We start from the raw sequence: 12,176 nt of genomic DNA, 5'->3' as shown, positions 1-12,176 counted from the left end.
TTGGGCTCATTTCGAAGCTACTTTTCCATCGCATCACAACAGCTTATCCCTACTGAAAATTCCTATATAGGTTCCTATATAAGTCCCTACATAGGTTCCTATACAGGTTCCTGTGTGTTTCACCTATAGGAAATGACATAGGATCCTATATAGGTTCCTGTATAGGATCCTGTATATGTTTCAGCATGGGACCATATCCAGATGCCCAGTATTATTTTATAGCACCTACGGCTGCGCAGAAGTTTTTTGGTCCTCCAGGAGCATCTAGAGACATACGTACCATTAGGTACGCTATGTTAGGGGTTGAAAATGAGGGTGTTCCGGATGAGATAGGGGGTTGAAACTTTTGCGGGTAACTTTTATCATCAAATAGACCTATGTGAAACTTTTAAATTTTAGGTCTCGCACAAAAAATTTTTTTTGTAAATTCGTTTTTTTTAAAACGTTGCAAACTTCAGCGAGGTGCGTCGTAACACGAAACCGGCGCGAATTTAACTGAAATTATACGTTTAAATGTTGGCTCTTCCGAGAAACTGACCAATGACGTTACTCTATTCAAAAATGTTCAAGATGATCGTTTCCCGCTATATTGGATTTGAATTTCAAAATTTGACGTAATATAAAAGATTAATAATCAATTATTCAATTTAAATCGCTTTTTAATCTTGTAACCATTTGTAGCATAGAATTTTTTTATGCACGGAATAAAACAATTTCAGATTAAAATCATAAATTTCCAAATTTATTTATATATTTAAACTAAAAAAGATTACTACCATAGAAGATGAATTTCCAATTCGAAAGAACGAATTTTCAACACAAAAATTGAATTTTCGACCAAAAAAAATACTTTTTACAAAATAGTTCATTTTTCAATAAAATAATTAATTTATCAACAATATAGTGGAGTTTGTAACCAAATTGATGAACTTACTACCTACTTAAATGAGTTTTGAACCTAATGGTGAAATTTTTAAACAAAAAAGATTAAACTTCACGAGAAACAGTTGAATTTTCGACCAAAGACGTTGGTTTTTTTTTAAAACAAAATAGTGGAATTTTAACAAAATAACTAATTTTTTAACAAAACATTAAAATTGTCAACCAAAAGAGATTTCCAACCAAAAATATAGTAGACTTTTCAACCAAAATATTTGGATATTCTAGTTATGGTTCAAAAGTCTATTATATTATTGGTTGTAAATATGTTTTGGTTAATAATTTTATTATTTTGCTGATTTTTATTTTATTTATTTTTATTTTATTTTATTAAAATTCAAATGATAAAAATATATTAGAAGCAAATTCAAATGTCTTGAGAAAAAAATGAGAAAAAGTAAGTTTTCCAAATATATATTTTTGTAGTTTGGAATTATTTTTTTCTGGGTTAAAAAAAAAACTTGCTATAAAAATGGAATTTTCAATTTTTATTATTTCCCAACAGTTTAATTTTCAAGAAATAATTTTCAAAAGTGAAATTTTAAATAGTTAAAAACTGAAGAAAATTAAAAGCTGAATTTACAACAGTTAACAACCCTATTTTCTTAAATTTTTAACTGTAAAAAATTAAATTTCCAATTTTCTTGAATTTTAAATTTTCTTTAATTCTTATTAATCTTTAATTTGCAGCTGTTAAAAATTAATTTTTTTTGATCCTAAAATAATAAAAAAAAAACCGTTTAAAAATTCTGAATCTTGTCCAAATTATAATGATTTTGTTTAAAAATGCTAATTTCGGTGAAAAAAATTAATACAACCTATCATTTTTATACATTTTGAGTCCTCCAAATTTTATAATTAAATTAAACTTTATAATTATATTTTTAAACATAACTAGCATCGAACGTGTAGATTCTCGACTTGAGCTACAAAATAACTTTCAATAAAAAATGAAAATGTCCAAAAACTATTTATTTTAAATTTTAATTTGTTAATTTTCCATGAAAAAAGTTCATTTTCAACTAAAAAGATTAATATTCTACAAAAACAAATTGTCACAAAAAATGTCGAGAAATATCAAAAAGGTATTTGAAGATTTCCGATATGTCAAAAAAAGTATCTTAAACATTTCATTTCGAAATTTTCAACATTCTAAATACTGTTTTCAGTTTTTTGAAATTATTTTGATATTTTTTTAAAACATCTAAATATTTAAAATGGTTTGAATTTTTCAAAAAATGTTAAAAACTTGTACAAAATAAAAAAAAATGCCTTTAAATCTTGCAGATGCTTTTTTTGGCTATGTTGAAAATATTTTAATTTTTTTAATCTTTTTAAAAATTCTTTAAAAGCTTCTAAAATTGTTTTTCGAAATTTTCAAAATTCTACATTTTGTTTTAAATAATATTATTGTTTTATCCTTTCAAAACTTCTAAATATATCTTTAAGCTTATTTGAATTTTTGCTAAAATTCTATAAACTAGCAAAAATGAAAAATTTTGCATTGAAATATTCTACATTCGTTTCTGAAATTTTATGAAATCATCTGAAATATTTTCATTAATTTTCCTTGGAACCTTGAGAAAAATTGAATTATCTTAAAAACTTCCAAATTCTTTAAAAGCATCAAAACTTGAAAATTATAGTCTGGCAGCAAAATGTTGAGGACAGACTTGTTTCCCAATATTCAAAAATAATTTTAAAAATTTTCTTTTATCAATAATATTTAGAATAATTGAGAAATAAATTTTATTATGAAATGAAGGCCTCACTGTAGCTATGATACAAAATATAGAGACCAAATGGTACTTTTTGTCACTCTCATAGGGTACTTTTTGGGGCTCAAAGGGTAACAAAATCCAGATAAATTTATGACTTCAAGACAATTCAAGTTAAAGTCAAAAGAATGCAAATGAATTGCGAAAAAAAATTTAAATAAAAAAAATCCACTGATTCCTGCAAAAATGGCATGAATTTAAAAAACTTTAATTTGAACGAGAAGAATTCTACGAAATTCATCAAAATTCAAAGTGAATTTAAAAAATTTTAAGAAATTAAAAACAACTTGAAAATATCAAAAAAACTTGATTGAATTCAGTAAGTTTGAAATAAGCTTAGCAATGCAAAACGTTCGCATTCAATACATGCATGCGCACGATGGTCGTCACACATTCTGCGCATGCAGTTCGGACACCTCATGAAAAATTTTAAAACATTTAATCTGTCGGCAAATAAAAATAAAAATTTAATAAATATGTATTTTGAGGGACTTTCATAATTACTTTGATAATTACTTTACTTTCTTACCACAAAGAATATTGCATATTGCATAATAATTTGATAGTTTGATAATTACTTTACTTTCTTACCACAAAGAATATTGCAATTTTTCCAACTTTTTGGTCACAACTTCCAGTTTTTACAATGTGATGAGTAATTTTTTAAGATTCATGCTTATCCCTACTGAAAATTCCTATATAGGATCCTATATAGGAACCTGTATAGGATGCTATATGTTTCACCTATAGGCGCAACCTATAGGAAAGGACATAGGACCCTATATAGGTGCCTGTATATGACACTCCCGAATAAGGTACCTAATAGTGCCTGACTGATGGTACCTAACTAATGATACCTCATGGTACCTAATGGTACGTATGTCTCTAGGTGCTCCTGGAGGACCAAAAAACTTCTGCGCAGCCGTAGGTGCTATAAAATAATACTGGGCATCTGGATATGGTCCCATGCTGAAACATATACAGGATCCTATACAGGAACCTATATAGGATCCTATGTCATTTCCTATAGGTGAAACACACAGGAACCTATATAGGAACTTATATAGGAACCTATGTAGGGACTTATATAGGAACCTATATAGGAATTTTCAGTAGGGATGAGCTGTTGTGATGCGATGGAAAAGTAGCTTCGAAATGAGCCCAAGAACATTGAAAAATGTTGATTACTTCGAAACTTACTGAACATTTCATAAAAATTGAAATTTATACTATTTTTGCAATAACTACTTACAAAATAGACAAACTGGCATCACCCTAGGCTCACTTTATGCAGAATTTGGAGAGCAAACAACCCCATGAAGAGAAATTGTTCTTAGCTCTGGCATAATTGAAATTAAGAAAAATATGCTGTAAAAGAAATCTTTAAATTATCAATTCATTTATCAACTTACCTTGATTATCAGATACTCCAAATAAACCTTCATCGTCACTGTCCTCGGAAAAATACTCCTCTTCCAAATCCGACAGAGATGCTGCCACATCTTTCGCAGTTATAAATCATTAAATAATTATTGTAAATTGATTATTATCAGAAGGATTAACTTTACTTACTTTCAATAGTAATCCAAGTGCCCAACAGCAAAATTCATTAATCTTATATTTCGGAGTCGGCAACGATGCTGCACACAACGCCACAAATGAACGCGGACTCAACGACAATAGATGCTAGAGAGGTACCGCATATTTGTCGTAGTGGGGGTATACCTTGAAAAAGTGAATGCGGAAAATGCCAGCTACTTGAAATTTTTGTTGGTGCAGATTCACACCAGTGTACCTCAAAAGGGTTAATAGTGCGAGATTTTCTATAATTTGTTCCACCTATTTCTTAAATAGGATTTAAACTATTGAATCACCGCGCCCCTTGCAATTTAAAGAAACAGATAAAGGATGCTTAATTACAAAATAACGTTCACAAGATCAATAACATTTATTCTCAAACATATGTTCCGAAAGGTCTATCTATAAATAAATTCTGGAATACTGTTGTTTACAATTTGTTCTTATTTCACTTATAACACTTACGTATTTCAATAGAATTATGAATTACTGTAAAAAAATAATATCTCTAAAACAGATAATTAGTAGTTATTCAAAAAAAAACTAATTGATAAAAAAAGTGCATCAAAACAATGCTCGCATAAATCAGTTAAATCTGTATATAAAATAAAACCAGCTAATATAGCTAATATAATAATCTCATCACTTAAAATTAATTTGTTGGAATGAAATCTTCTGGAAATTCATTCTGAATCTCTGGAGTCATAAACACCTAATAGAACACCGTCAGTGACGATGTCCGGAAGTGTAGATGTCGTATCAGCCGTAATATATGGATCACAGTCAAAATGAAAGACTGGTCGATGTTGCAATAAATAACGCTGGGTAGGTTTCACTTCTGTCTCAATTGCTCTTTGCATTCTGAAATACAATATTTTCAGAATCGAACAACAATTTTTTATCAGTTTCAGAGAGTTTAATCAACCGACAAAAATACCTTTTGTGATTTAAACCAGAAGATCGACTGTCAAGACCTAAGAAATTCAGGACTTGATGTTTCGTGCTCGAAAGTTTTAACATTTTCTGCATGTACTGTTCCAAAGCTGCTCTTCTGTGTTCCAGCACTTTTGGATTCGAATTGCGAACCCTCTTTGGTGGAAAAGGCGCGGTTTCAGACTCCTTTTTTAACTGAAAATTAGAGAAAATTAATTATTTCAATTTAAATAATTCAGAATTTAGAAAAATCTAATTGTGGACAACTTTGAAGAGAGGCAGAGCAATTTTATTTCTTATCAAATCTTCTGAAGAATTTGATCTAATGTTAGTCATTTCGATGAAAATTTTATTATTTTTTCTTAGGCGTTGAAAGTGAAGCCCCAAAATAATGATTTTCCGGTTCAAGTTTTTCAATTTTTCCTCGGTCAACTAAAAGTAACATACTCATATTTATCGCAAACATTTATTTTAAATCATGACGTTCATTCAAAACATCTTTTGAGACAACAGAGCACAACACTGAAAATGAATGAATTTTCAAATAAAACGAATCTTTAAATGGAATAGTGAAATTTTAAACCAAACAGATAATTTTAAACTGAAATTATGAATATTTGACTAGAATACTTGAACTTTTTACCAAAGAAGACACATTGTTCAACCAAATAGTTTAATTTTGAACTATAAAAAAATCATTTTCAAAAGAAAATGGAATAGTTACATTTTTGGGGGGAAAAAAATCATTTTCATCTTAACTGATGAATTTTTTATTAAAATGATGAATCCTCAACTGGGATAGATGAATTTTAAACAAAAGATTATTTTTCAACTAAAACAATGAATCTTCAACTGAAATAGTTGAACTTTCAACATAAAAATAATATAATTTTATTGAAAATGATACATTTTCAACCGAAACTTTTGTTAAATAATTAAGTTTTAAGTCAAAAAAATCAATGTTCAACCAAAAAAGACGAATTTTTAAATAAAAAAGGTATATTTTCAGACAAAAAATGAATGTTCGACAAAAAAAAAAGAAGAATTTTTAACTAAAAGTATGAGTTATTCAACTGGAATAGCACTTTCAGTTTAGGAAAAACATTATTTTCAACCAAAAAAGAAACAAATTTTCGATTAAATGCTCATTTTTCAACCATAGAAATAAATCTTTAAATTAAATGTGGAACCTTTGATAAAAAAATTAAATTTCAACAAGACTTTATTTTTCAACCAAGTAAATTTATTTTTAAACTGAAAGATGAATTTTCAATTAAAATGATGGATACTTAACTGGAGTATTTGAATTTTCAACCAGAAAGACAAATTTTTAAACAATGAAATTAACTTTCAAAGACAAAAAGTCATTTTCTATCAAAAAAGTAGTTTCTAAGAACAAAATATGTGAATTTTCAACGGAATAAATTAATTATTTTAAAAAAAGACAAATTTATATCCAAATTGTTAAATTTTGAACTAGAAAAGGTAAATTTTCAACTCAAAGGCAAACGATTAAATTTTCAGTTAAAAAAATTAACTTTCAACTTTCAAAAGATGAATTTTCAACCAGTAAGATTAATTTTCGACAAGAATTTTTTTTCCGTAAATGACATGAATTTCCATTAAAAAATTTTAATTTTTAAATAAAAAAATATCAATTTTCAACTAAATAGCTGATTTTTTATCCGAAAAAGATCAAATTCCAACCACTTTTCTGAATTACGTAAAAATTATTAAAATAATGAAAACAAAATTTTGAATATCTTCTAAGTTTTTTCTTAATTAAAAATATATATATTTCAGGGTTTTGCTTTCAACACTTAAGAGAACGGATACTAAAATTTAATCAAAATTACTAAAAATAGTTGACATTTTTCAGATCATTTGACATGGAATTGCAGGTTCCGCAAGCGCCATGAAGCAAGCCATTTTTATACATTTTATTCTAAATCGTCAAAATCAGATAAATAAAGTTGAAGCTCTTCACTTCTCTGCAAAATTAGCCATAGATTATTAGATTTTTTAAACAAAAATTGGTTATAATCCATAAAAAACTGTCTACTAATAATTATGTGTTATAATTATGTATTATTTTTAATCATATTATCTTTGCATGATGCCAGAAAGTAGCGTTTTTTCCGAATTTTCCACTTCTTGTTCACTTGACACTCACAGTAAGGTAATAATTAATAAAATTAACAAAAATAATTGCTTAAATAATTTATTATTGCTTTTAATATTAATATCTTTGAATAATTCAAGAAAGTAACAATTATTTCTGAAATATTCCAGTTTTTTCAACTTTTCGCTCAGAGAGAGGTAAAAATGAATAAATTTTAATACAAATAATTATTTGAACAAAGTATTATTATTTATAACTATCTTCTCTTATGGCAATGCGATAACTCTTATGTAATTTCTCTTATAGTTGTGGTTTTTTCTGAAATTAACATTTTCCTATATTTTTTCACTTCGTGAAGTAATAATTCATTCACGTGAATAAGTATAAAAGTTTAAACATATTATAATTGCTAGAAAAATATGGGTTTTTCTGAAATTTTGTACATTGCCTTGACTTTTTAGTTACGAATGAATAATAAATCCGTCAGTTTTGACCCTTCTGTTCTGCCTCCCCTTTTCTAAGATAATATTTTCAGACTACATTTTTTTCGTGAATTGATTTAGGTGTCATTCAAAAATAACGTAAAGCGATTTAGAAGGGGTGTTCAAATTTTAATGTAAAACTAAACTAAAAAGATGACTTTTCAACAAAATACTTGAATATTCATAAAGTAAGAATTTTCAGACAATAAAGAAAAGAAAAATCATAAAAAACTGATCATTTCCAAGTAAAAAAGACGAGCTTTCTAGAAAACAAATTAATTTTCAAACAAATAATAAAATATCTTCAACCAAAAAGAATAATTTTCTACTAAAAAGGACTAATTCTCAACGAAACACCTAGATTTTTAACCAAATAATTAAATTTGCAATCAAAAATATGGATTTTTAACCAAGATTAATTTTTTATTATAAAATACTAATTTTCTGCTATAAAAAAGACAAATTTTTAACCATATTTGAATTTTTTAACTAAAAAGAGATAATTATAGCCAAAAATGGATTACTTTAATTTTTAATTACAAGAATTCAATTTCAGTAAAGAAATTATTTCTTCTATAAAACAGATGAATTTTCAAACCGAAAATATGAAGTTTCGACAAAAAAGTTAATTTATCAATCAAATGCTGAAAATTTAATTTAAAAAAATTAGTTTTTAATTTAAAAAAAAAAGAAATTTTCGATTATTTTCATTTCATTTTAAATAGTTTGAAAATCCTTGAAAAATCTTCAAAATTTTATTTAAAAATCTTGAAACATCTACACATTATTTTTAATTTATTCAAAGTTTTAATTATTTTTGAAATTTTTTCAGAAATTCTGAACAATCTAAACATCTCCTAAAATGATTTTTATTTTCAGATTCATTTTTAAGAATTTTGGAAATATTTTGATGTAGTCGATTAAAATTAATTTTTCTAAATAAAAAGTAATTTTCAATTTTCCTAAGAAACTTAAGAAAATGTTTTTTACTCTTTTGAAGCCTCTCATAATTCTTAAAAAGCTTATACATTTTTTATTCAAAATCTGCAAAAATCTAAATTTTGTTTTCAATTTAGCCGTGGGCTATTTGCACCGAAAGTCCGTACAAATAGATGGCTTTTTCGGTATACATAGACACTTCGTTTAAATTATTTCAAATCATTTCAATTTTTTAATTAATTTTGAATATTTTCAGGCCTTCTAAATATCTTTTCAACTTAGCGAAATTTTTTCTAGGAATTATATATGTTCATTATTTATTATACATAAAAATTCCACAAATTTACTTTTTAATTAATTTTTTTTTCGAATAGAACAATAAAAATTGTAACGTTCAAAGTTTAGTTTTTTTGTCTAGCCTGAAAAAAATTTTTTAATAAATAAACAAAATTTTCCTTCCTTTTTTCCTAATTTGTGTTCCCTTTTTGCCGAAACGTTGGTGATTATTTGTTACAAATGTTTTTTTTGTGGTTTGAAAATAATATAAATAAAGAGGACGAAATAAATAAACAAGAGAAGGAAGGAGATTTTGTTTGCGTACTTTCTGACTTTTCTTTCCTTTTTTTTTAAATTTTTGTCCAAAGAAAAAGGATTGTTTTCTTCCTTCGGGGAAGAAATTTATTTTTTATTTTTTGTTCAGACTTCAATAGGAACATTTTATGGTGGTTGTCCAAATATTTTCATTTAATTTTTGGTTTTATTTTCAGGAATTCTGCACATTAACTTCATTATTGGACGTTAAATAGGATTTTTAATTGGATTTTAATCTCATTTAAATTTAAAAAAATTTTAACGATAATAAAAGCCTTTAATTGTGAATATATTTTTTTGAAGTTATAATAAAATTGAAAATAGTTTATAAAGTCTCAATCGGGCGTTTATTTTGTTTAGCTACTAGGACTTTCCAATTGAAACAGTTTAATTTTTAACGTTAAAATCTGGAAATTCTTAAATTTGGAACTGATTTCGAATCGCCTCACAAAATCAATTATTATTCACATGGTAATCTTTAATGTATAGTTAAATTTGAAAAATCATTACAATTTATATTCTACGGATTTCATTTCAAATTCGTCTGTTCAACGAAAAGGTTTTTTGTCCAAAACTGTACGATTTCACACCTTTCTAATTTTTAAGCTTTTAAAAATGCCTTTTAAAATTCTTTGAATGAAAAAGGTAGGCTTAAAATTAAAATCCAAAAAGTAGAATTTGTAATTGAAAGGTTTTCCTATTACGCCTTGTAGACTGAATATTATAATTGAAAAAGATAAAAAATCAACCGATTATTTTAAAAAACGGTTGAAACCAAACTTGGACAGATCTATTAAAATAAAAAATCTGTAAAATATAATAATTAATAGGCACCATATCATGTAGTATCAAGTGACATGCGCGTAAGTGATTGGATATTTTGTTTACGTAATCTGTGTGTTCTTGCAAAAAAAATCATTGTCATTTTGACAGTTCAAAACTAAATCGTTTAAAATGTTACACATATATAATTATTCTAAACACGTTGAAAATTATATGCTTTCTAATTCGAAACTTTCTACATTATTTAATTCCAACTTGAAGCGTTAAGAATTGAACAATTCCAATATTCATTTAATAGTTAAAGCATGTTTAATCTTCAATCATTTTAACTTAATGTGGAAAATTAACAATACTTAAAAATCAAGTCCAAGAGCTTCAGAAAAAAACAACAAAGCTACTGTTTTATTGCTAAAGAATGTCAAAACAAAATCTTAGTATATATGACAAAATAAATGGCTTGTTCACGCCCACTTTTTCTTTCTGGGTTTAACCGTTTCAAGGAATAATTCTTAATCATCAGAATGGTCGTTTCGAAGTTACTAATTACTAATTAAAAGTCTCAAAGGAACAAAAATACATTACCAGACGATGTAAGGCGTTGAATTCACTATATCGTTTCTCAACGAAATGTCTGGCTCCGTTGCTTGAATCCACCATTTCGACTGTGTAAACGTAGTACGGTTTACCATGTGAAACCTCAACATTACTTTATTATATATCACTGGATTTTAAAATGTAAATGATGTCAGTGAATCTGCAGTCTCGAGCGTCTCGTGTCGTTTCTCGACAATAGAGTCGATAAACTGCAGGGAATTTTTATGCGAATGCATGGTGGATTTTTTAATGAATCATAATTATTTTAATGGAAAATACCTTAAAACGTAAATAAATTTTTGTCAACAATGGGTTTACCAAACGTGAAAGTGACACAACACTTGTGTATGTTTGTGCATAGAATAAATAAAGGCAGATTTTCATATTAGCGAAGGAAGTCTGAGGGCCTAATCCACCGCTAGGTAGCGCTAACTGTTGTAGTCTGTCACAACCCGGGTATCGCGTCCTCTATATATGTCGCGATATTACCAGCCGGACTCGAAAGGTAAACGTGGATCCGTTTAAAAAATTTAAGACCTATGAAGATAGGTGAGTAAAAAAAAAATAACAGGTTTAAACAGAAAAATAATCACAAGCGTCCACTTTTATCATTTATTTAGAGGAAGGTTATTTTATACAATTAATGTAATGAATGTCGAGTTACAAAATATGAAAAGCTACTCGCGGAAGAGAAAAAACGACTTCTCTAACCAAAAGCTAGTCTAATTCTGCCCTTCATATCAAGAATCGGTCTCCTCTTTTTTTGAGCCTCCGAGGTTCCAGAGCAAGGGTTTCTAGTGAAGATCATTATTTAAGCCAATCAAATTTCTGGGTCCTCCTTTTAAGGAGGGTCTCCAATTTTAAGAAACCCAATCAAAATTAGAATGAAAATGAGACCTCCTTCTTAACTTTTCCCATGCATCTCAGAATCCCATTGCTCTTATCTACCCTCGATTTATGTCTATCCGCACCTACTTGAGATTTTTGATGCGCCTTGACTCTTGACACTTAGGTTTACTGCAACGATTTAGTGGACCATAACTGTCTGACCAAGGAAAGAAGGGAATGAAAATTGGTTTCTGTTATATATTTTATTAGTTGTTAAATTACTAAGGGCTTGAGTGTACTATGAAACTTTAAAGTGAAACTATCTCGGAACTCACCAGAGATCCGAGAAGTTTCTTATTTTATTAGTGTTCCTTTTAAAAAACGATGGGAAATGATTTCAGTTTTCGTTGACGGAATATTTATTTTAGCGTCTTGGTGCCTTCTTGCCTTAGAAAAAATAATTAAATAGCTTTTTTATGACTGACTGAGTGTCAGTTTCTTTAAAGCGACGTTAGAACTACAATCTCCACCATATGACGATTTGATACTTAACTTTGACATGATTACGACTCAGAAAATAAACTTATTGCATAAAGGTGTTAGTTGGGC

At 27.5% G+C, this 12,176-nt stretch overlaps 1 protein-coding gene across 1 annotated transcript in view; it reads right to left on the bottom strand.

Annotated features, from left to right (window-relative positions):
• Positions 1–4,645: 4,645 nt before the first annotated feature.
• Positions 4,646–12,176, bottom strand: part of LOC117170937 (sorting nexin-24-like) — a 10,070-nt gene continuing 2,539 nt past the window's right edge. The window contains exons 2-4 of the mRNA XM_033357983.1: positions 10,728–10,851; positions 5,233–5,423; positions 4,646–5,156 (exon numbers count right to left, since the gene is read on the bottom strand). Coding sequence (XP_033213874.1) covers positions 4,979–5,156; positions 5,233–5,423; positions 10,728–10,851 — 493 coding nt within the window. The 3' untranslated portion in view covers positions 4,646–4,978. The remainder of the gene's footprint in view (positions 5,157–5,232; positions 5,424–10,727; positions 10,852–12,176) is intronic.

Source organism: Belonocnema kinseyi, chromosome 4 (genome assembly GCF_010883055.1).
Source record: "Belonocnema kinseyi isolate 2016_QV_RU_SX_M_011 chromosome 4, B_treatae_v1, whole genome shotgun sequence".
Taxonomy (NCBI): Eukaryota; Metazoa; Arthropoda; class Insecta; order Hymenoptera; family Cynipidae; genus Belonocnema; species Belonocnema kinseyi.
This window is presented reverse-complemented; position numbering and strand designations above follow the sequence as displayed.